The following is a 26,849-nucleotide window of genomic DNA, read 5'->3' on the forward strand; positions in this document are numbered from 1 at the left end:
CTGTTCGGGCGGAAAACTCGGTCGATACAGGGTGAAGCCAGAGGCGTTATGTTTGCTTGTCCACTTAACTTCACCCTAAACGCTTGTGTATCTACATATCATGTATACATACATACAATAGTTATTAATAGGTGTAATACCTAATATAATTTGTTGGTACCTAATGTTAAATCTATATTACTTTTAGACATAAATAATGTACTTTTTGCTAGTTTTTAAATTAACTGTTGACACGTAAGATATTACTTTTTACCAATAAACGCTATCTATCTATCTATTTATAACATAAAAGTTCCCACCTACTCTAACACACTTCTGTGAAATTTCGTGAAAATAATATAACACATTTGGGATTCGTTTTTAAAACAGATTTGATACGTCTTTTGTATGTTACCCTCTTACCCTCGCCACTTAGGTTGGCGCCTATTATATTTTTTTATTTAAAATAGTTCTATTTTTTATACAAAGAAAGGGGTTCTTTGAATATAGCTTCAAAGTGGGTATTTCTATTTTCTATTAGGGTAGACCGAGGCGAATCGGATCACAGGGTGAATTGGATCAGATAAAAACATGATATTTAAAATATTGCTAATGACTGGCGTCGCCGGCTAAGAGAAGAGATGTACAGGGCTATTATAGCGCTCATATCAATGCACTATTTCAAATATCAACGGATTTTTCATCTTGATCCGATTCGCCCTGTGATCCGTTTCGCCTCGGCCTACTCTACTTAATAATCACAAAATCTCCTTAACCCAATAATCAAACAGAATCATATAAATTAACCATTGAGTCAATCGGTCGTAAAACGCGGTCTACACAAGGTAGCCCGGGGCGTTGTTTACTTGTCCACTTCACCCTAAATCCGGGCACCAGACTTAACAGACAGTTCGTAAACCTTATTACAGAAGGCATAAGGTCCACCGATGGACAGTTAAGACTGTTGATGTTTGTGCGTAACGTGTCACGGACATAAGATTAAAGGTAAAGCGGCTTAAATTGTAATTAAATTGATATACGTAGGCAATGGACCCGCCATGGAATAAATACTTTGTAAAATTAATAACATTTAATACAAGTTTAGTTGAACGACTTACTTTAGTAATACCTAAACCGGAATTGATGTCATATAAATACTAAAGAAAAAGTGACTAAGACCTGTGTGACGGGCTCATTTAGACGGTTGCGAGAACTCGCAAGCGAGTTTCATTACATTGCGTTATTTGATCGGTCGGCTGAATTGATGTTAGATTAATCGTCCGCAATGTAACTAAAATCGCATGCGACGTCGCGCGCTGTCTAAATGAGCCCTAAATCGCAAAGGCCAGATACCAACCGGCATCTTCAGCGTACATAGTTACAATACATTACAACTATTTTAAGTAAAAGTACTATACTTAATAAAATTTCTTTCACACTACATTTCACGTATTCATTATATCCAATATAATCCTTATTTCGTTCGTTTTTCTGTAAGACAGCGGAATTAAACAATAAATACTTATGTAATTTTCACAGCATTTGTATTTTTATGTTGCCAACAAATGACCCACACCTTTCCTTGTGTATTACCAATTATTTAATTGAATATTGCAGAACTATCCAACATGCCAATCAGTCAATCGGTCGGAAAACTCACTTCAGATCGATATTGAAAGCCAGAGGCGTTGATGTTTGCTCGACCACTTAAGCTCACACTAAACCCTTGTCCACGCGTGTCATGTACAGTCAGCCTCGATAGTAGCGGATGAAACAACGCGCCAAAAGTTTCTACCGTTGGTAACTTTACTAAATAGAGATAAATTTTTACAGTTCGCGTTCAAAAGTATCTGTTACAGTTTAATTTTTTGCATAAATATAATTCGCCGGAATTCTCGCCGGAAGATCAGCGCTGACTTTCGGCTCAGTATTATGCTGAGGCGAGCCCATTTCGTGGTAAACTTTAACGCTTACCAAGTTTTTGAATATTTGTTGTTTTTAGTTATACTCTTGTATGTAATTAGTTTTAAGTTTATCACGAATAAAATACTTGATTCTGATTCTGATTCTGATTCTAAAGATAAATTATAATTATCTCTTTTTGACTATTTGAGAATGATACCTAGAAGTCTTTTGACGCGTAGTCAGATCTGCATGGCCAAATGAAATTAAACATTGCGCTCAAAAGAAACTCAATAAAGGACTCGACTATGAACTTCACACTCGGATTTTCTTATAGCGCAGTCTCGTAGAAACGAGTAGAGTTCTTCAAATGTTGACACAAATGACTTAGATCTTACTGACACCAGTCAGCATTACGTTTAGGCACCGTATATGTCATATTTTCCAATGTATAATTTAGAAACTACTATAAATTGGCAACCGAATGTACCGCGGATTAGCCGGGGCAGAGGCAGACCAAAAAGAGATTGCGGGATGACCTAGACGCTTTTTGCAGGGACTGGCGGGAGCTTGCACCAAACCGTGATGAGTGGCTGAAGAAAAGGGAGGCCTTTACCCAGAAATGGGACATAAGATAGGCTATTAAAAAACCGCAATAATATACTCACTTCATATACAGCTCCCAGTGGCATGACTAGACACGCCACCATCAGGTCGGCCACGGCGAGCGATGCGACCAGATAGTTGGCCACGTTCTGGAGGTTTCTCTCAATTATTATTGCTGCTATCACGAACACGTTACCTGGAAACAAATTTCATTTCATTTATTTACTATTTATACAACAGTCTTAGAAGACTTAGAAGTGTAAGGCCTGAGTGGACGCTCATGTTGGGCGTGCAGCGGGGCGGGGCGTGCGGCGTGCATATATGTCAAACAAATGCAAACGTATAGGAGCGGCCTTAGTGCACGCTGCTCAAATCCCTTGGGAGCTCGACGCCACGCTGCACGCCCCGCTGAACGCTCCGCTTCGAGCGTCCACTCAGGCCTTACACTAAGACACTGTGATGGTGTGAAAACCGTGGAATAAACTGTCGCCTGCAGTATTTCCGGACCGATACGACCCTCAAACCTTCAAGAAAAGAGGGTGCTCCCATCTTAAAGGCCGGCAATGCACTTACAACCCCTCTGGTGTTGCGGGTGTCCATGGGCCGCGGTAATCTCTTACCATCAGGTGATCCGTCTGCTATTTTCAATCAAATCACTTAATTTATAGTGACGAAATTCAAAGTCTGCCTTGCCAGTATTTATATAAACTTAATTGGGTTGGCTGAATGGGACCTCGGCTCAGCCCGGTCGGGCGTGTAGGGACAGGGATACTAAACCGTACTAACCGTACTCAACGCCTTCCATACATTTCTGTGACGTGCCCAGCGACCATGCGAGTGGCTAAGGCAAACTTATCACTTGCTTAATGAAAAAATAAGATATTTGCCTTTTTTACAGTACCTATAAGTAGGTACCTAACACGAAAGCAAATTTATTTGGTGCTAAGCAAGCGTCTGCCTGAGTTTTCACTGGATTTTATTTAAATAGAATAGCTACGGTTAATATACTTACATCCACTGACTTAATATAAAAGAAATAGACACACAAAGCAGAACAAAAACGTCAAGAAATGTGGATCCCAATGACGTTTCGCACCATTTGCATTGATGATAAAAACGCTTACGTAAATTTTGAGTCAAGGTAAATGTTTCGTACAGAAAAGAGCTTAATGTCGTAAGCATTAAGTGTCAAATTTGCATACATAAGTACCAACACTGTTAAATTAAAAAATTTAGTCCGATGGCACTAAACGTAACGTATTTACGTCAAGCAACGTCAAACGAGAATAATGAACGAATGGAGTCACTTTGGTACACTTGAATAGGTATTACTGTACAGAAAAACCAATTGCAGTAATAAATAAAACAAATTTAATTTAATCGGGAGTTTAAATAAAATTAATTCGTGGTTCAAATTCAAACAAATTAAATTTTTAATAAGTAAGTATACGTCTTTAAATACTAATTTCCTTGAAATAAATTCAACTTATTAAATAAAATAACTGTGTATTTTAGATCTACATTTACTCATCGCACGGGTGCACGGGGACATTTAGGTACTGATTGGATTTTTTTTTATAAAGTCCATACTTTATAAAAAAAATCGGGTTGTTCCCACTAATTACCACCAAGTTGATATCAGTGGTAACTACTAGGATTTTTTATCCCACCTTTTACCACTGGTAACTACTGGGGAAAATAATTCCCACTAGTTACCACCAAAGCGAGTTGGTGGAAATAACCCAAAAAAATCCTGTGGTTGTCACTGTGTTCAGACAGGTTTAGCATTTACAGTTAGTCGATATAAGCCCTTATTGGTTGTCGGAAACAGGGAAATGGGCCGATCACACAAGTGCCGTTTTGCTTTGTTTAAAACTGCATCACCCCTATCTCTTGCTATAATTAAATAGCAGTCCACTTTGCACGTCGCATAGGTTTTCTTGGAAATCTTGAATTTAAACATAATATTATTCCTTACGAATTCCATATAAAAATAAAAATAAATATTGACCTCACATCGACTCATTAGATTTTTGTTCCTTGACATCCCTTCTTTGGTACTAACAAATTAATTTATTCAAAACCATAAAATTACCACCAGATTACATAAATTATGTAATGTTATCCAAAGAACTAACCGAAAGAAATACATTCCATCCTTTTTCCTTGTTTTATCATTGTTATTTTTACATATTTTAACGGCACATTTCGTAATAGTTGACAACTTCACATTTGAGCGTTTCAAACAAGACTAAACGAAAAAGTAACGCGTGATCTGTTTCAACGTTACTTTTGTGGGGCCATTTTTTGCGGCTGATTGGGTATCCAGTTCTTTATTCTATATCAATGCTTACATCAAATTATGTAAAAAACAATTCCATAATATCAATATGCAGAGAGGAAAATGGGGACTACGTTTATATAGAGAAGGGCCTTCCCCTTTCCTCTGAAGTGATTAATTTTCGAAACAAAAAGCTTTATGATTTTTAAACACACTCGCAATGCCTGGAAAGCTTTTAATCGAGCGCTGGTAATTAAACTTTTAGGCTCATTAATTTTGCCGTTCCGGTAATTTCAGTGACATTCTCATTGCCAGTATAAATAGAGTCAACGTCGCAGGGAAACCAGTTATTGTGCCTTTATTAAATTTATAAAGTGATGTATTTTCATTGCTGTAAGAAAGAGTAAATAAAGGCGTTAGGCCAGACTTTTTTTAGATTAATTATTATTATTGTAAAAACAGATTTCATACAAACGGACCCCGCAGCAAACATAGGGAAAAAGTGGTTTCAGTTAAATCTCACGAAATTTTAGTATGATGTTAATTTGGCTCTCTTGATTATTTTTTTGTATGGGAATAACTCTCTCAGAAGTATACTTTCAGAAATAATCAAGTATATAATGCTCCTAACTTCTATAATTATTCCATCCTATAAAAATTCGAAAAAAAATCAAACGTAGGGGCATAGCTGTCATTAATATACAACAAATTGTTTCAAAATATATTCATTTAAGTATGTTAATATACAGAGATGAAAATGAGGACTACGTTTGTATGAAAAGGCGATTTTACGCGTCCTCCACTTACATTGGGACTTTATATGTATAGACGAATGGATTTGATCTGACGTAATGTTGACGATATTCGACGATACCCGACTGTTGAATGGGCCCGAACAGAGTTGGTCATCACCATGGACACTGACATAAACGCCGTCGAGAACGTAATTTACTTTCTATACATCTCGCTCGTACTCGCATATTAGTGCAAACGAGATGTATAGAAAGTAAATTACGTTCTCGATAGCGTAAATGTCACTTTTGACATTGTCAGTGACTCATGGTACGGGCTCTATATTATGTTAGTTGGTGAGAGTTGACCACCGAGATGCGCCGTGAAGAATGAGTTCCAAGCTTTGATTGTAACATTAAATACGTTAGTACTCTATCTATTACAATATAAACTTCAAATTTCTTTGGCTACATTGCTGGTCTAGAGATCACATAACACCGGTGCCCTAGAGCTCGATTCGCCATTGGACAAGTTTAGTAATCATAATAAAATACCCGTACTTTAATCCGGTATTAAAATTTCGTTGCAAATGGGTCTGTCAGTGTCGTGTATGGATTAACGTCCAAATTGAAATGTAAACTTTGGTATTTATTGTGCTTTAAGGCGGAAAATTTGCTAATTAGGCACCATAATTACCCAAATATGTTACGTTCAGAACCACCACCACTTACAGTAATAACATATACTAATCTATGACCACCACTACTACCACCAGCCTAGCCTAGCCTAGTTTTTGCCACTATTGTGGGCAAAAACTTTTTATTTTATTTTATTATTTATTACACAGAAGTTACAACTTTTTTGTTAAGGAGAGAGCTCCACAAAACTACATTTACTTATTGTATTGTACGAGAGATATTAATGGATTATATAATATTTATTCATATAGGGCCAAAAATAAAATGATTCATAAGTAAACTGTCTCAAACTTTCCAAATAAATTAATTGGCTAAGAACCTTATTACCGCGACTCAGAAATTTCATTAATTTCTTTTTTAATTAATCCAAGCTCTAATTAAAGGGACATTGAGATGAAAATCTGAATTGGTTAATTCGTATTATCATGGCTTTGATCTTGGATAAACGATCAATTCAAATTATTATTATTATTATTATTGCGAGCCTATTGTGTCCCACTGCTGGGCAAAGGCCTCCCCCCTCTTCTTCCACTCCTCCCGATTTTGAGCTACATCTGGCCAGTCGCTCAAAAAGGAGTCTAAGTTATCCCGCCATCGCCGACGATTCAAATGGTAATCCTAAATTAATGGTGAACGACTTTTTTGTACTTGTGACAAAAAGCACAAAAAAAGTCGTTCACCATTAATTTAGGATTAGTTTTCCATCACGGTTCTCAATATTATCAATACAACTACTAACTTACCACGTTAATGAGTAACTCTAATCTTAATTATAGTTCGTTTTTTTAGCATTAGAAAAAGACTACGCGATCTGGACGTGTCTTTTTATTGAAAAAACACTTTTGAAAAATAAGTCACCGCAAATATGTGGCACTTTTGCTTTCAGAAATAATAGTTACTAATTTTTTAAAGATTTTTTTAATAGAAAGACATGTCAAGATTGTTTATCTTTTTTCTAATGCTAAAAAAAACAACTGTAAGGTTTTAGCTTATTTTACTTGAAATATCATTTGTATGGTATTTATCTTCACCAGTGCTTTTTCTGAAGTAGGTATATGACGGAATGAACTTCCTAATCGCAACAGTGATGAGGCGTCGAATGTCACTCATTTTACGCTGTATTTGACAGATACAGCGCGGTGGCAACAACGACGCTTGAACAGTAACGACCACTTGCACCATCCCACTAACCCGGCCCGGGGTTGAGCGGTTAAACCGTTAACCTAGTGTCAAATTTTACTGGTAACCATGGTAACTCCAGGTTTAAGCGGTTAAAGAATGGTGAATTGGGCCTAATAGAGCCGCAGTTGTCATCCGAATGTCACCTTACGATAAATTGGCTACTTTCCTACTAGTGAAATTAGCTTCTAGAACTGTCAAAACGATTTCCTAATATGGAATTTATATGAAAACGTGTGTAGTGACGTTACGGTCAACTCGCCTACTTTTTATGTTTCAATCTAATTTATTAAATAGAAATAGTATTTAAAAATAACTGATATCTATATTTTTCTAATAATTATCTGGTGCTTTATTTCGTGCACGGTGTGAAATAATTTATTTTAAGTAGAGGGAAGTACCCAATTCTGTATGCTATTTTTTTAATCTATTCTGTCGTGTTAAGAAAAATATCAATATAATGTTTAAAAGTCTCAAGCGAATGCAATATCGTTAAACGAACACTTTGAAGTGAAATCCACTCAATCTTTTCAGAGCCCATTTTTGATAATCCTCCGTACAAACAAGATATTTCACAAAATCAACAGAAAGTTAAACATCCTCGACGTGGGTCGCAACTTTGTTAATATTTATTTATGTAAATATGGCGGGTCAAACGGAGCAGAGAGTTTAGGAGGCTGTTCGAAGTTTAAAATCTTGACTTGATTGGTTGTTGATACGACACGAAGAAGAAAATTAGAGAATAGTGCTTCGCGAACAAATTGAAATTGAACTGAACTTATATTTATTTATTTATTTAGAAATTTAAATCAGGCAACAAGGCCCATATTACAAATACCTTACAGACGATATTATATTACATTTATATTTAGTCGCCTCTATTGTCTAACCGTTATAGTGCTCAGATATTGTGAACGCTTTGGCCGCTCCGATATATCTGATGGCGACTGTACATAAATCGTAAAAATAAATAAATAAAATTACATTAAAATTATAAATTCAATTAAATTACATAAAATTTAAATTTAACTCAATTAAATTAAATTATAAATTAACTCTATCAAATTCAATCAAATTACATTAAAATGATAAATTAATTAAATTATAAAACAAAAAGTGTGAAGCAAAGATAAATAAAGAATGGCATCTCATTTTTACAGGATTATCTATATGCGCTCGCCGCCGGCATAGCAGGGTGTTGATTGGTATTAAATTGCATCGAAGTTCCGTTTCCGAATGGTCCCTGCGAGTTCTCGCCACAGTCGCCCGTGACACGAATTGAGAATACCATCACAAAGTGTCAAACTTGGCCTCCGTTTGACATATTAGGCGGAATCGAGTGCTACTGCTAGAGAGTCACAGATGACGATCACTAGATCCAACATACTTATAAGAGCACAAAACCTTGACCTTTGACTTGTAAATTTACTTTTACATCGATTTGTAAATTTTATATTATAGGCACTACTTCGAGTATCGTAAAGATAAAGATAAAAGATAGTTTATTCAAGTAGTATTATTACAATGCGCATATGAACGTCAAATAAATCTACACTTAAGCACCTAGTGTTAGGCTGTAAGACTTTAATAATCATTTATGCTAGTTGTACAAGAAGACTTGCGTTTTCACAAATGCTGCAAAGTACTTATATTAAAATTTTCAACCAATAATTGATTCGAATAATTTGAGCAATTAGTGAATTGTTCACAATTCAATGAGTAAACATCATAATATTGTATGCTGTTGTTGTCTTATACAATTATTTATGATTCAATTAAGTATTTAAGATCCCTGCCTGTACTTAAAAATTAAAAGTGCAACTCTATCTACTGGAAGAGATCCCTTACAGGGGTTCGCCTTTGTACCTCTATTTCTATAAACTTTAAGTGAACCTATGTACAATAAAGTGAATACTACAACTTACTACTGTGTTTACAGCGAGTTCATAAACACTTCATAATGCGGGATCTATGCGAGGTAGTCTACCGTAGAGTAGAGCAACTTGACCTACTCTATCTAGAGCGGTTTACGGCGGCAAATGGATGGGTACGCTTGATGTCGAATGCGAATATGATTCGATAGTGTTTTGCTTGGATGCGATTCGGTGTTTCGGTCAGTTGCAATTGAAAAAGGGTTCTTTGAGTGAACTGGGAATATTTTCCTTGGATTGGTTAAAATAATGTATAGTAATGTAGTGTATGGTGTGCAATATAGGTATATTACCTAGTAATACTGTGGAACTGACTTAATAAGGGTGCAAAATGCCTTAACTAAAACAAGGAAGTCCGTGAACCTAGTTAATTTTAAAACTTAAGGAATCAAATCTTATCGCAAATAATTGTTCATGTAAAATAAAAATAAATAAAATAAATAAATCAATATTATAGGACATTATTAGACACAAATTGACTAAGCCCCACGGTAAGCTCAAGAAAGCTTGTGTTGTGGGTACTCAGACAACGATATATATAATATACAAATACTTAAATACATAGAAAACAACCATGACTCAGGAACAAATATCTGTGCTCATCACACAAATAAATGCCCCTACTGGGATTCGAACCCAGGACCGCGGCTTCACAGGCAGGGTCACTACCCACTAGGCCAGACCGGTAGTCACAAGGTCGTCGTTGATGTATAAGTTTAAATCACAGATAACTTTTCTCTTAACATTGAATGCTTAAAGAACTACATTTTAACTACTCAAAGACAAGTTTCATTGATATTCTGTATTAACAGATTGCGAGATTTGTATTTCAAGAGAGCTAACAAGTTCACCAACTCTGCAAGTCCGAAAACGTTCTGCGGATCTAGAATTGAATTAATTTGATCTGAACTGCGAAGTCTGGCAGACCAATTCGAACGTACACTGACATCAGAATGATATTTGAATCATTATTATTTACTTACTAATCATGCCTCTCGCCTGCGCCAAGACGACATTAGTTTGATGTCATTCTGTATCAGTGTACTTTCAAATTGGCCTCTTAGTTCATTCACTGTAGTTTAAAACGATTGTTAATTATGGGATCATATTGTTTCATACGTAGACAAGAAACAGTTTGTCTCAAGAATACGATTTAGAAAGAAGTCGTAGTAGGTATTCCTTATCAACCACTATTACCGGTTTTCGATACTTTATTATTAATAACTTTTGCTGTTATACATATAATATATAATCTAATTAAGCTGCCCAGAGGCCTATAAAAAGGTCTCCTGTTCCATTGAATTTTGAATTTTTTGATAAACCAAAATTGCATTTGTTATGGCAAGTTTTGATTCGTGGGCGGCTACAAGATGTAAAAAATATGTAGGTAGTTATAATCGAGTGAACTGCAAATTACTATTTTCAAAAAGGAAGTAACTGAGCATTTTCAACTTTAAATGCATTCAAAATCCTATTAAGTTATGATCAGTCAATGATCACTTTATGATACTAAATTCATAACGGTCTGATGAAGTTTTGCGTAATAATTGCCAAATAGGCACGTTAGGCACATACAGATTCTAAATCGTTCGCGTGTGCTGTTGGCAACAGATAATTGGGAAGTGATGTAGATCATTTAGATTGCTAGTTCAAAAGATATTTGATCCATGATACTGCCGCAGTATTGTGTAGTAGCGTGTGTGTGTGTATAATGTGTGCTGTGTGGTGTTCGTTAAGGTAAAGGCCAAAATACTGTCGATTATTTAGTGACAAAAATCTACAGCCAAACCTATAACAATACTACAAGAAGTAATACCGAAAGTTGATGTTTCTCGATCCGCCGATACGGAAACTACTATTATTCAGAAGAAAAGCTCTAACGCGACCATTTCCCGACCGCTGCTTCATTTTGCGCTATGAAGTTCCTTGGTTCTTGTGAAATACTGGTGGCCATTACGTTGACTCTTGTTACTGGAGTCTTTCAATAATGGAGTTATTTAAAAAAGTTAAATTATGCACAATTTTACGATGTGGTGTAGAAAAAATAGGACTTTAGCTCATAATAAAGTAAACGTACTAGTCTGTCAATATCTGACACCCTGCTGTCACCTCTATTGACAATGACTTAAGTTTCAAGATGACATTTACTGGGATCGCGTTGAGCACCAGTACGTTTACCTTTAATCAGATTGTCGGATGAATACAAAATATCCGGAGCCTAGGTGTTAATAGTGATTCAATGTTCTGTTGTATAAATTATTTAAATTAAATAAATATCGGGTAGGGCCCAATAATTTTACAAGCTTTAACGAAGTATTCCTGATAAAAAATCGAGTGCTAAATAGTGTATTATATTATATTAATATTTGTAGGTATAAAACAGTCCGGTTAGTTTGATGACACAACACTAAGGGCCGGTACAGAGGACTGCAATTTGTATGGGAACTGCATGCCGACTGCACGTCAACTGCAACATCGGCGTGCAGTTTCCATACAAGTTGCAGTCGGGTTGCAGTCCGTCTGTAAACGTCTGTTAGTGTGGATTTGTGGATTTACGAAATTCATCCCCTATAGACTTTTTCGCGAAAAAGTCGTGTGAGCTAATTTTCTATATTTGTACAGTTTCAAATGCACAATAACAGATACTGTCAGCAACACGGAACAGATTTATCTCTAACAAATATCGGGAGCCACGCTGCTGACCGTACAAAATATCTGTATCGTAGCCATTCAGTACCTATCTGGCTGTGCGCCAACCATCAGTGCCAACATTCATATATACTTGATTAGAAATAAAGCCAGTCAACTACAAAATAATGTTTTCGTACAATGTTTACAAACACGTTTATGTTGTTTTGTTAATCAGTGAGGCTGCATATTTTGATTGCTGGCAAATAAAAGGTAAAAGCATCGGGATTCGTGTATCGGAATAGGCGAAATAGAAATTTAATATGTTGCGTTCGTACAATCTCTCGTCTAGATACCTGTTTAACGATGCAACCGATATTGTAGAACGCCGGATTTCAGATTTGAGATTGAATGTTTCAAAAGAGTCTGTTTTTTAGTGTTCCGCACAAAACTTATGGGATTCGGTCCGGTCTTCGGCGGTTCGGTCTTCGGTCTTGCAAATCGGCTAAATGTGTTTTTCTCAGAGACCGTTTGACGTAGATAGCTAATTTTAACTAAAAAGTACTACGCCATACATTTTCTATGCAAGAAACATAGAAACATGTATGTCTTCGCCTCGGCTAGTCTGTGGCCATGAGTAAGCCTATTTATAATATAAAAAAAATTAAATTAGCGTTCCGTACTATTTATATACCTACTAATATATACTAGGAGTTCGCATGGAACTATTCCTTCCTATTGTCGTTCACTTATGGCACATATACAGACACTGACAGAGATAGCATTACTGATAACTTACCAACTATAGTGGCGAGGATGACCCCCGCCAACACCACGGAGGTGACCGCCATGAGGACGAGCGACGTGACGTTGGAGTCTGTGACGTTGGCGCTGGTGCCGTTACAGCCCCATGCCACCGCGTCCGTCCACGAGCAGTTCGCGAGTAACCATTCCGTCGTTGTGTCGACGTCATCTGGAATTAATAAAAAAAAGTTCAGTCAAATGTAAAAATATGGATGCACACATCAAATACATACATCATACTCAGAAATATGTCCCATAGTTCTTATGTTAGCGAATTAAGAACGATGGGACATATTTTTGAGTAAGGAATCATTATCAATGGCCACTTCATCCCTGACGGATGATTGTTGGAACGCTGTGTCAAGAGCAGTTGAGACGGCCAATGCATTTCGGCTTAGGTATGGCTATATTATTAAGCCTATCGCTGCACGGCACTTCTTGCCGCAAAAGTCGCATTGTATGTTGAGCCTCTGGATCCGAGACCAGGCTAACAGCCCGATGACGCCATATTTTTACACTTGGCTACTTTTGGAAGGCTTGTTTTGTTCCTTCACTTTTAAAGAGACTCTCCACACTAGCGTCTCCCGAGCGCTGTGCTATGACTGCTGCTCGACGCAATGCGCAGCAACATCATTATCCATAGCGCTGCCCAGACGCTGACGCTCAAAGGACATTATTGTCAGGGACAGACAGACATTAGTGTAGTGGGGTCTGTCTTAATATGACCATATCGTCTAAAATACTGGACATAAACTGTGACTCTCTTTTAGCATTTCTTATCCATAAGCTTAATTTGTAAGCACTGAAGGGGTTGAACTCACGACCGTCGGTGGTTGGGTTGCTGTAAGAGCTTAAAAAGTAGTTACCTAATTGATTATTGTGGATTGGCAATATAGAAAATAATACCAGCGTAGGACTCAAAACTGCGTTATGTGGAATTTCCCTTTGATAAACGGATAGTAAGTAATATCTCAACAGCCAGAACATACATAGCACTGTTAATACTAGTATTACTATGTTAGATTCGAAATCCGTTAGATTTTAAATATATTAACTCCTGGAACAGCTCTCTTTAACAGATTTCTTTATAAATATTACCGTAATTTATATCGTAATAGTTTTCAGAGAATTGCATTCTTTTATTACCTCCAATAGTTCAAAGGAGAAAGAGACTAAGCACGATGGAAACTAAAATATCGTCGGGGCGTTTTTCCTTGGCTGTGGCTTAACCCCGTCGGGAAATTAGATCTTTAGCTCAAAAGAATCCTTTAGCCATGGATTACCGCGCGTAGATTCCATTTTATGTTTAAAACTAATCATTGGATGGTGGAGTGGAACTTACGTAAGGAATATCATTCGATATTTACCACTAGCTTTTCGGCGAAGGACATCTGAGAGGCTACCGCGTAAACCGAAATTTCGGGGATCTTTCTCTTTTACTCTAATGAAGGCCTAATTAGAGTGAATGAAATGCCCGCAATTTGCGAACTTCGATTTTCGCGGTAGCCCCTCTGCAACGCACAAATCTACGAAGAAATTCGAAGAAAGGTTGGTATGTGAAGTTTCTGCATTGGACCCGCTTGGGATGTGGAAAATGTGCCCAGCAGTGGGACGTATAGGCTGAATTGAGAAGAAGATGAAGACACAACATAAATGGTGAGTAATTATGGTGTTTTGGAGTCATGTTACTTGCTCTATCTAAGGAACCGATCTGTGATTGTATATATTGCAGGAATTCCCTGTTTTAATAACTCTGCGCTGTGTTTTCGTCTGCGTTCATAACGACGTGTATGAAGCCGATGAACTGCAGAGGCATGACATTTCTCTTGACGCTCAGAAGTTTTGGAGATCCCAAATACGAGGGGAGGCTGAAATATTCGCGGCCTAAGCTAGAGAAAAAGAAAAATTAAGAAAAAATCTATGCTACTTTTTCCTCGCCTCTTTGGTAGTTTAAATATTGCCGCCATTACGATTAATAATTTACATTTACTTTAATACTCGCTTTCGTTTTTTTTTTCTAAGGCCGCGAACTTTTCAGTCGCCACTCGTATACATATAATTATCATGAGTTCATGATAGAAAGTGACGTTTTTTTAATGAGCACAAAATATTATGTTGTTTTGAGTATCCTCGAACATGATATCTATATCAGATGAAAAATTTGTAAATAGTAAAGTTTCTAATGCCAACTAAAAATTAACAATACGTATTTTAATAAAATATAATCTGAATATTGTCTTCGGTTACCGCGATAGTTACTCACGAAATAAAACTATTTTTATTTCAAAATATAATCTGATTTGTTCCCTATTTTCTGTTAATGGTCATATCACGAACTTTCATTATAAACAGGTAGAATAGTACCCAGCTTATCCGATGGGGAATGACGTTGTGAACAACATTCGGACCTTATTTACCTTAACTGGAACTCCGCGTGTTAATTTAAGTTATGGCTCTTGGGAACTTATCAACTTACTTCAGGTCCCGTTCGGGTTTGTATGAAATTGGGATTTTAGAACTCCTACAATGAGTTGTAGTTGTAGTGAGTACGAGTATGAGCTTAGTTTGAGATCTATCATCATATCTATACTTTATTAAGCAGTCGATTGTTGTGTCCCGCTGCAATATTGCAGCAGTAATGCAGCTAACTGGATTGCTCAAGAGAACGTCACAAATGTTAATTTTATAAAGAAATGGTCAATGATAATTTTTTTACTATTTAACTTCTAACCTATGTATTTATTTCAAAATTATAAAAAAATATATTTAAAATTCTCAAAATGAGCTCTTTCATTTGATATAACGATATATTTTGAAAAACTTTATTTATAACTTTCTCATTTGTTGCGACGATCTTTTTGTGAATGCATTTTATTTTGACATGTAAAATATTATAATGTACATTTTCAATGAGAAATAAATAAGTCAAATCTAATCTATAAGGGTTCCGTTTTTCCCTTTTGAGTTACGATAGTCTAAAAATAAATAATTTTCTTTGCGATTCCAGTAAATTTCAGTGGCAGGCTCACGAGCCACGGCACGGCATGCACGAGACGTGTAGGTATTCTCGTCACGCAGCACAACCTAACAGGGAAACGTAGTTAGAGCGCCGCCACATGACGCCAACTCATATGAAAAGATTTTTTCACCTCAGCAGCTCGAACAAGGGTACTTTGCTACTTAAAAACAGTGAGCAAAATCGCATTTTGCTCTCTGAGTGAGACAAAATGAGCAAAATGCGATTTTGCTCACTCAGTGAGCAAAATGCGATTTTGCGCACTGTTTTTAAGTAGCAAAGTACCCTTGTTCCAGCTGCTGAGGTGAAAACTTAATTGTTGGTATATTTTAAGAAAATATGAGTGAATAGGTAAGTGATGAAGAAGGAATACATTTTTCGGGTTCTCTAATATGTTCTCACAGCTGAGGTGAAAAGTTTTGTGAACTACACGAGATCAAAGTTATTTACATCTCGTGCGCTTTTGAGTCCCTTACTACGCTCAAGATCCTAAATTAGATTCACTCGCTACGCTCGTGAATCTAGTATAGAATCTTTCGCTTGCACGGGACTCAAAATAAGCACTCGAAGAAATATCAAACTTTGATCTCTTGTTGTACAAATAACTATTGTTTACCTGTAGGTACTGCTATTTCTTTCAAAAGGGGGTAGAGTTCTAGACGGCCAAAGTCGGGATTACCTGAAGAAGTAAAATCTTTTTCCCTTCTTTTCAATTCAATGATTTATCAGTGGGGGCAGCAAATCAGGATTTTTCATCGTACCTACTTAAAGTTACATTTTATAAACATTAACCCCTCTGCCCGCCCTTTACGCCCTCTTAATTTATTTTTAGATTAAATATGTAACTAATAACTTCGCAAAATCAGTGGCCCGCCATTTTGATGTCAAAATTTAAGTTTGAATGTACCTCTTAGCCTAACAGTCGTATTACCTACATAAAATAAATTTAGGTAAAATCGACACCGATTTGTGACTTAAATTCGGCCTCCTTGACAACTCAAAGCTCCTTCCAGAAAAGTCGGAGCTAAAGTCACGTTGGGATATTGAGATCAAACGGATCGTGACTGCCGTAATGCTTTGTAGCTGGAGAGACGACGTTCACGTGACTTCGCCTAGTCATTGGATCGAATGAGTTGGCAGTATTGGGTATAGTGCGACGTGTGGAAAGGAACAAAAGGTGATGATGGTGCTTGACGAGGTAAGGATGATTTAACGGCCTCCTAGCCTAATCGGTAGTGACCCTGCCTACGCAACAGGAGGTCACCGATAAAAGCTTGTAATCAGAAATGAAAATTTTGACAAAAAAAGCGCATACTTTTTGTCATATAGTTGGAAATTTCGACCATGACCGGATGGCCGAGTGGTTCAGGGCAGGTCCCTGAACCACTCTGGAAAGTAATTTTATTTATATATTTTTTTATTCGTTTTTTGTTATTACGGTTTGATAGAAAACTAATTTAAATAATTTTTCTTCTTCAGTCGGTCCCTCAATACTGAGGATCGTGACATCATGTCCTTCTGTTGAAGACCAGGTTCCTCCATAGGGTTCTGTTCCCCGCCAAGCGCATGGCCTCGTGCAGTTTTAATTGCATAGGTGCCGTAATTTGAGAACACCATCTAGTAGGGGGAGGGGCCTGAGGTCTCGAGCCTTCAACTTTGCCCGTCATTATTACTCTTTCCAGGCTATCAGGAGACGGCGACGTGAGGGGTGTATGAAGTATGCAAGCATTTGGTCCTGGCATATCGTTGAAAACCAGCGTTTTATGCGTAGTTCCTCCAGTATGGAGTGATTGGTACGCATTGCTGTCCACGGTATTCGTAAAAGCCGGCGCCAACACCACATCTCAAACGCGTTTATACGCTTGGTCAGATTGGCTCGGATTGTCCATGTCTCCGAACCATACAGAAAGATTGGGAAAACTAGAGAACGCACAAGTCTAACCTTCGTCAGTCTTAATATACTATGGTCCTTCCAGATCTTATCAAGCCGAGCCATAGCTCCCGTCGCTATTTAAATAATAGCTTAACATGAATACACCAGCATAATACATGTGTCGCGTTAAGGTTTTACAGTCCGATGTACAGATATTAGTTGACCCCCCTGCATAGAAACTTGTTTGCAGGGGGTGTCAACTATCCCTGCAACTGACTGCTGACATATTCGTATATATTTTTTGATCGTCTTTATCTTTTATCTTTATTAAACCGTAAGTTCAAGCGTCTTATAACGACTGCGAATACTATGCAAGAACTCTATTACAAACATAATACCACCTGTTATTATGTCACTAAGTCAACTTATCACTTACTACTTACTTACTTACTTTAGTTAGATTATCGACATCATTCTATAATAGAGCTTATGTTTTCGGAATAAGGTGCTATGGTTTAAAGGCGCTGCGCTGTTACTGGTTACATAATACCACCTTTGGAGCGTTCATCAAGCCAACTCGGCGCTAACTCACTCTCAAGCGTATGTGAGCCGAACTTCGCCGTATTTGCCGAATATTGTTTGTATCCTGTACATAGAACAAAAGACTATGCAGTTCGTGTGATGTTTGGCAAACATTACGATAAGTACTATTACACTGTGCTGGCGCTAGACTTACCATTTGTTACTAAAGACTCCATTTGGGAACCTTCAAAATGTAATTATAAGCCCTTAATTATTATTATATTATCTTTTATATAAAAATCTTAGAAGTTTCGCGTTATCAAAACTCAGTAAGCTTCGTGGCTTACACGGAACTGGACTGAAAAGCTCTCTATATGTATATTATCATTATTTTCCCTCAACACAAGCTTTCTTGAGCTTGTGTTGAGGGAAAGTCCTATTATCACTTAGTATAACCTATATCTTATTACTGCTTCGTTTATTTCTAATTTTCTTCTCGATCGATCTTAATAAAATCAGTTGTCAAACTCATCGTTTGTCACCAGCCGCGCATTATCCGAAAACGTACGCAGATATCTGTCGTCTCCATGAAATGACACGTCATTATAATGATATCTTCACACGTTACGATCTATCTACGCTGTCTGTGACGGCAGTAATGCCGACATTACGCTTGTTACGAGTACCTACGGTCTGCCGGGCTAGCACATGATTGGCGCGACAGTATCTCGCAGCGAGATAGACTACCCATCCCTTTTTTATTAACATATTTAGAAAAAGACGGGTAGTCTATCTCGCCGCGAGATACTGTCGTGCCAATCATGTGTTAGTGGTGCTGATTCGAACTTTAAAATAGATACCTATAGATATTGTCAAAAGTGACGTATTTGTTTGAGGAAACGTACACACTGACATATCCGATCCATGTCGTATTTTTCGCAAAATTTTGACGTATTTATCTTAAAGTTCGAATCAGCTCGCTAAAGGTGATATTCGGATGGCAACTGCAGCTGTTGCTGTTGCAGTATTACTGCTGAAGCGCTGGCAATTCTGCGTCAGTGTCGCAGTTTATACACTAAATAAGTTTATAATTTAGACCATTTACACGTTTGCCGTATTCCGGATGATTTGTGGGCTAAAATAACAACCAATTGGGTCCCACATTAAACCCGGGGTCGCGGCAAACCTCGACGGCGTTGGCGAGATGACCTTGACGCCTTTGACAGGAACTGGTGGGAGACAGGTCAAGACCGGGGTACGTGGAAAGGGAGGCCTTTGCCCAGCAGTGGGCTAATCTCATATAAATTAATAAATGTAGACTATTATAAGTACGTTTATTCATCCCACTGGACACAAGCCTCTTATCATGCGCGAGAGGGCTTGGGTTATAGTCCCCACGCTGGCCCAATACGGGTTAGGTACAACCAGCAACACTCTTAACTGTACATCGGTGGATCTTATTACAAAATGCATAAGGTCCACCGATGTACAGTTAACAGTGTAGGCGATGGTACAACCTACACACCTTTGAATTTCTTCGCAAATGTATACAGGTTTCCTCACAATGTTTTTCCTTCACCTTAAGGGCGTCGCGCGAACTCCCATGCCATTTTAGTTACATTGCGGACTGTTGGTTACGTCCGTTCAAAACCCGCAATGTAATGAAACTCGCATGCGAGTTCTTGTATCGTCTAAATGAGCCCTAAAGCTGGTGGTAAATATCAAATGATACACTAAGCGATGAAAAATCTAGCGAAGTCTCAGAAACATGCAGTTTTTAAGTGGCTTGCTTGTTAAAGACGTGCTGAAACGCCATTGTGACGAGCACGAGTTAGCTCTCAGTCTAGTCATTTCAAGTTTCAACGGGGCCTCGGGGTTAGGTCTACACTATTAGTGTTAATAGACTAAATATCTGGGAGACCGAGCTTTGCTCGGTAAACATATAAAACTCAAAAATGCGCGTTTTCTCTGAGGTATGACCTAGCTAGATCGATTTTTCGCCCCCGAAAACCCCCACATAGCAAATTTCATCGAAATCGTTAGAGCCGTTTCTGAGATCCCGGAATATACATATGTATATAAATAAATAAGTAAACATTATAGGACATTCTTACACAGATTAACTAAGTCCCACAGTAAGCTCAAGAAGGCTTACTAAAAGGCGAAGGCTTTTTTTTATAATATTAATAAATATACAAGAATTGCTCGTTTAAAAATATAAGATACAGAGTCACGCTTAAATCATACATTACCTATTTATCTCTTTCTTAATTTGGCTTTGCGCATATTATGTCTAATAAACATCCTTTTATAACGCAAATAAAAGAGATCGACATGTTACGAGTATATAAAAGCAACATAAAATTATGTAGGTAAGTACCTAAGTATTCAATAATCGAACACATTTTCCCTCAAGCTTAACCATATCTCCCAACGAGGTTATTAGAATCTATTATCCTTTTGCAGAATCAATCTGCATGCCATTACTCGCCTCATGTCACCAAAACGTTTTATAATCATTGCGAACGCCTGCGACTTAATACCTTTAGGTTATTAGGAAGGTTTTGCAAGAGAAACAATGTCCTCGGATCAAACGAGAATCGACCTTCAGACAGTAGCGTAAGGTTGTCGACGACTGCAGTTGTTTTGGTTTAATAGATCTCAAACTAAAGAACTTATGCTAGCTTGGTTGAACTTTTGTTAATTACGTTTACTGAAGGTTTGGGTCAAGTTGCTGTGATGATTTGTTTGTACCGGATAGACGATTAGTTGTGTGTTTTGGATAAGGCCGGTCGCACCATCAATACAAATTTTAGTTATTTTTGTAGTATTTGAAATACCCTAATACAATTTACGAAGACCAGTACCAAACTTAGGTATATGTTTCGTGAATGTTCCTGTCCATGTTATTTCAGAATGTCGTTAAAAATGAGAACGTATTTAACTTCGATTGGGTCCTTCGATTGTATTGTATGGGAGCAGTTTTTGGTGTCGGGGTTGTGTGTAATAAGTGAAAACTTTAATGGCGCTACTCATAAACGGCCGCTAACTTAATCAGTTGATGATCGTCGTTTGTCCGTATCTGTCGTTATGCCATAGAGAGGGACAAACGACGATCATCAGCTGATTAACTTTATTAAATTAAACATACATACATACATACATCACGCCTATTTCACGGAGGGGTAGGCAGAGACCACGGATTTCCACTTGCTACCATCCTGACATACCTCTTTCGTTTCCGTTACTTTCATAATATTCCTCATACACGCTCGCCGATTTAGGGTGCTCTTGACCTGGCCTTTCCTCAGGATTTCCCCGATCTGATCGAAGAAAGTCCGCCGAGGTCTGCCCCCTCCAACTCCCTCTTCTACTTTTCCCTTATACACTCTCTTTGTCAACCTTCTTTCACTCATTCTTTCCATGTGTCCAAACCATCTCAACATACCTTTCTAAATTTTTGTCACTACATCTTCGTTCAGTCCACACTTTTCCCTTATCACACTGTTCCTAATTCTATCTTGTAATCTCACACCACACACACTTCTATTAAATTAAAATATAAATAAATATCCACTTACTGTTAGATTCATTCAGTCGTTGTATAAGTAGCGAATTGTTCATCGCGGACGCGGTCGCTCGCCCTCCTGAAACAAGTAAAACAAAACAGTTAGGTTAGGTTAGATGACACATGTCGATTTTTATAGGAGAATCTAGTCAAATATACAATATAAAATATTATAAACGGAAATAGATGTTATATACTAAAGAAAAACAGGCCAAGTGCGAGTCGGACTCGCGCAAGAGGATTCCGTACCATTGCGCAAAAACTAAATAAATAAAAATATTGAATTTAATTTGACTTGTTTTCAAAGCTGTATAATTATATAATATAGGACAACTCTTGACAGATCTAACTGGTAGTAAGCTTTAATTTTTAAGAATTACATTTACAAGTATTACAAGAATACATAAGTATATTTTTATTTTTAAGAATTGAATGACTTGTAAAATGTACATATATTTTTATGTATGTATATTTTACCAATAAAGATCTGTATATCTGTTACATAGGTAGGTAGTTAAATAAATAGACAATGATATCTGACTCATATCAATAACAAATCAAGTTGTATTTATAAGTTCGAATAGGCCTCCAGGACTCGTCCTGCCCGCTCCGCAAAACGTGTGGTCAACCACGGGGACGCCGTTAGTTTCTGCTTATTAAGGGATTCTGTAGTTATTGCTAACGCTGGTGAAACCTTCGGGGAAACCAATTTGTATGCGGAGGAAAATTTACATACTTTGTGGATATATTTTATAATTTGGCGAGTAAAAATATAAATCGTGAACCTATGGACAATTCATTCAAGTAGGTAAAATTAATGGTATATTGTATACAATCATAAAAATAAACTACAATGCTAAATTATTATAACAATAGAATTTTAGTACTAAAACAAGTAGTATAACAACAAACAATTAAGGGCCTATAAATTTTCAGATTTGTTCTAATGTTCTATATGGACTAAAGTAAAAATATTTCTCGAATAGAATTCGTATTATACAATCAAAAGCAATATTATTAAAACCGTTTCATTTGTACATCCATACAAATATACCAGTTTTCATTGTTCTCAAGTGTATTTACTCACTATGATGTTGAAGAGAAAATAAATTAAACTTGCGAAGTAAACAACAATGGGATTCAAATCGGCACGTTTAAAATCTGCGAACTATTTCCTCTCGAGAGTTTTCGACCGAGAGGTCGCGCTACGGACACTAGGGAGGGGGTCAGAGAAATACTGCTAGGGTGACTGCTATTGGCCACTATATAGTAATTGGCCACTCTTAACAATAAGGCTTCAATTGGCTTGTTTCTTTCTGATTTGTTAGGAGTGGCCAATTAATATGTAGCATATGGCCAATAACTATAGCATTGCAGTTACCCTAGCGTTTTTATTTTCTACCACACCATAGTAAAAACTGTAAAGAAAAGGTAAATGTCATAAGTAAATCTTGAATAACATCAAGATGATTTTTATGTTTTGTTAAAATTTGCATGTTTTTAGAGTGAGAAATTCAGACTATGAAATAGGTACATAAAAAAAGATTGATTTCTTCTTGAACCAGAAATGTATTTGAAGAATTGTCATTGTCACGTGACAAATTGTCACCGTGGTGAAACAGGGAACGCGTCAAAATAAGAAGTATTCTAAAGTATTATGACACGTGACACTAATTTTCCAAAAATAAAACACGCAAATTAATTTCATACCACTAATTTTGTAACGTAATTCCGTATTAAGTCATCCTTATTTTATCTGGTCCTATTGTATCCTTATGGTACATTTTATGTTTCCGACACGATTATGTATGTGTTATGGAACCAACTATATTATATTACTGTACCTTACCTTATCTTATTCTTATATCCGTCTCGGCCCACCCCTAAGTGTTGACTGAAACGGAATTACTCTCCCGCTGTATTTAAAATGCAATTTCCTGCAACAATAGCTCCTGTACAACTGTTAGCAAACGTTCGCTTTACAACTTTCATAATTTAGTTATTGTTCTAGCTTAGTTTCTGGGTGTTATAGTTTTGTTTGCTGGGTTATTTAAACACTAAGTATTTAGTTATTTGTCTTCTTATTCAATCGTAGATAAGTTATGTAATAGACGTACCTAAACCAATATTAATCTGGTTACTCGCTGGGAAAAAATATGCAAAAGCGAAGCGCAGGAGCCCGTTTCTCAAAAGTAACTTGTAATACGAGCGGATGTCACTTTTTAACAGCTTTTGTTAGAAAGGGACTTCCACTTGTATTACAAGTTACAAGCTTTTGAGAAATGGGCCCCTGGTGGCCAAGCGGTAAGAGAGTGCGACTTGCAATCCGGAGGTTCAAACCCCGGCTCGTACCAATGAGTTTTTGTACATAAATATGTTATCAACTACGAACGAAGCTTACCAACTAAACAAAATGGCCGCTACAAAAAACTTTTCGACTTTCGCTCCGAAATGGAAATGGAATGGGATCCCTGAAAAGGTCCCATGTTTAATGGTGTCAGGGGACCGCTGCTGCTATAGATTGAATTGGATGGAATGAAACTAGAGACGCACTTCAAGTTTGTATCAACGGAAATCCTAACACTATAATTTTGGGACTAATCCAGTTTAAAAGACCAAAATTTAAAATGTAATATAAGGTTTTGATCAAATTTTTGTATTATTATTCGGTCCTTTTTTCTAGGGGACCGAATATATGAGATAGAAAAACTGCGTTAAGTACGAGACTTTCATTTTTTAATTATTTTCCTGATAGGAGATTGTAATGTCTTCAAAATTGGCTATTACCTTTACCTTAAAATTAAATAAAGGCAAATTTTCAACGTGACATTTCTGGTCATTAATTATAATAGTTGGCCGGTGATCCATCGTTTTGGGGCCGCGAATCAATTCACGTCACGACATTATCTGATGAAATTAATATAGATTAACATTCTGGATGTCGCTATATTGATAAATGAGCGCGTTAATATGTTCACAATATTATGATTTTCGACGAAATTAAACAAATATACCTACTTATTAACTTGTTGCATATTGTTTCGCAGCTTTTTTTTGTTGTTCTGGTTGGTTTTACAAAATATAATTTCTTAACAAAGCGTTACGACAGGCCAAAAAAGTAAGCGCACGCGATTAAGTCCCGTTTTAAGTGTTTTTTTAATTATGAGTGAAAATCGTGTTAGTTAAATAAACTTACCTAAATGGAATTTAATTGGTAAAACCTGAGCGTAGTAGCGGGGAGGTGGGACAGTGGCCTAATCAGGCACTGGTCCTCGCTTCACTTAGGTTTAGGTACTAATATAGTTGTTTAAGTATTTTTTTTGTTGTTACTAACAAACTATGGACACTTAAGTCTGAAATAAATGCATTTTTTTTTTAAACGTACTTTGTATTTATTGACCAAGGTATACTAAAGTCAGTCAGTTCAGCTGTGTTGTGTACTAGTTGACAGTTTCCGCACGGAAAATAGAAAAAATCATTAACTGTTCCCCTGGAAACATCCCAACGTTACATCACTAACCAGGCTGCTTAGCCAACATGACAATCGTTAACGCTCCGTATCTCTCTATCACTCCATATTAGTTCCATGACAGTTGCGTTTTTTAGCTACGGAGCGTAAACGATTGGCATGTTAGCTACGCAGCCAGCTAAAAAAATACAAAAAACTTGAAATTGTTTGCCCCTAAGAGGGGCAAAAGGGGGGTGGAATTTTGTATGGAAAATCAATAACCGCTGAACCGATTTAGTTGAAATTTGATATGTAGATAGTTTTTGTAATGGGGAATGGCATAGAATAGTTTTCAACCCCAAAATCACCCGTAAGGGTGAAAAGGGGGTGGAAAAGGGCGTTAGGGGAAAAAGAGGGTTGAAGTTTGTATGGGGAATCAGTAAAAAGCAGATTGTATAAAAGATGCAGGATTTTTAATAGTAGGTACTTAAATCACACGCGCAACCCTTTAAATTAGGGGATGGAAGCAACTTACAAAAAGAAGTGAAATCCCATCAAAAACATTTTCATGTAAAATGTTGCCAAGACGAAACCATAAGGCTCGCACTGACAAAAAGTTATCAGATCTCTTGTAGAGCCAAGTTTCTAACTCTACAAGCCCTAACTTCACAAACTCTACACCTTAGTCAAAATATGTGGCTTGGCCGTTTCGTTACTCCAAGAATATTGTATTATACAAAATAATGAATAGGCAGTGAATACATTTTTCACCTTACGTCCATGTGATGGTAGCGAAACGAGCCACATATTTTGACTAAGGTGGAGAGTTTGTGAAGTTAGGGCTTGTAGAGTTAGAAGCTTGGCTCTACAAGAGATCTTATAACTTTTTGTCAGTGCGAGCCTTATGGTTTCGTCTTGGCAACATTTTACATGAAAATGTTTTTGGTGGGATCCTAAATAATTATTTAATTATGCATGAGTGGATCTAATGCTTACTCACAGGCTTCTTCGATGCTTTTGCTAGATTAATTTTCCACTTCAATGGAACAGGACGTCAAAACACGAGGCTAAATATTCATGAGTAGGTATAATCATTGTTGTTCAAGATTGGGACGTATTGACGAAACTTTGGAGAAAGATTAGGAAACAGATAATGTTCAACGACAGTGTCATTGACTTGTAAAGCAACGAACTTATACCTAACTAGCGACCCGGCGGCTTCGCACGGGTTAACAAATTATACATAAACCTTCCTCTTCAATCACTCTATTTATTTAAATAAACCGCATCAAAATCCGTTGCGTAGTTTTAAAGATTTAAGCATACATACAGACAGACAGACAGACAGCGGGAAGCGACTTTGTTTTATACTATGTAGTGATACAGTCAAAGAATTTATTTTCAGTACCTTTTCGTATCTTGTCACAACATACGTAAGTTCCGAAAAACTCATTGGTACGAGCCGGGGTGTGAACCGGCGACCTCCGAATTGAAAGTCGCACGCTCTTACCGCTAGACCACCAGCGCTTCTTATAGTATAGGAGAACGTCCGAACATACGAAAGCATTTTGCCGAAGCTGAAACCACAGAATAAATAATAGTACTAACTACAGAAGACTCACTCTCTAACAAAACGCGTCTGTTACGATCAGCACAGATATGGCCGCTAGGTGGCGACAGCG

At 37.1% G+C, this 26,849-nt stretch overlaps 1 protein-coding gene and 1 long non-coding RNA gene across 5 annotated transcripts in view; both read right to left on the reverse strand.

Moving 5' to 3' along the window:
• LOC134652869 (uncharacterized) overlaps window positions 1–26,849 on the reverse strand; it is a 224,572-nt gene that overhangs the window by 95,576 nt on the left and 102,147 nt on the right. The gene's annotated exons all lie outside the window — the stretch shown is intronic.
• The window catches only part of LOC134652830 (5-hydroxytryptamine receptor), a 124,923-nt gene that overhangs the window by 4,542 nt on the left and 93,532 nt on the right, over window positions 1–26,849 (reverse strand). The window contains exons 2-4 of the mRNA XM_063508012.1: window positions 21,733–21,798; window positions 12,736–12,909; window positions 2,550–2,683 (exon numbers count right to left, since the gene is read on the reverse strand). Coding sequence (XP_063364082.1) covers window positions 2,550–2,683; window positions 12,736–12,909; window positions 21,733–21,775 — 351 coding nt within the window. The 5' untranslated portion in view covers window positions 21,776–21,798. The remainder of the gene's footprint in view (window positions 1–2,549; window positions 2,684–12,735; window positions 12,910–21,732; window positions 21,799–26,849) is intronic.

The sequence above is a fragment of the Cydia amplana genome, chromosome 12, assembly GCF_948474715.1.
Source record: "Cydia amplana chromosome 12, ilCydAmpl1.1, whole genome shotgun sequence".
Classification (NCBI taxonomy): domain Eukaryota; kingdom Metazoa; phylum Arthropoda; class Insecta; order Lepidoptera; family Tortricidae; genus Cydia; species Cydia amplana.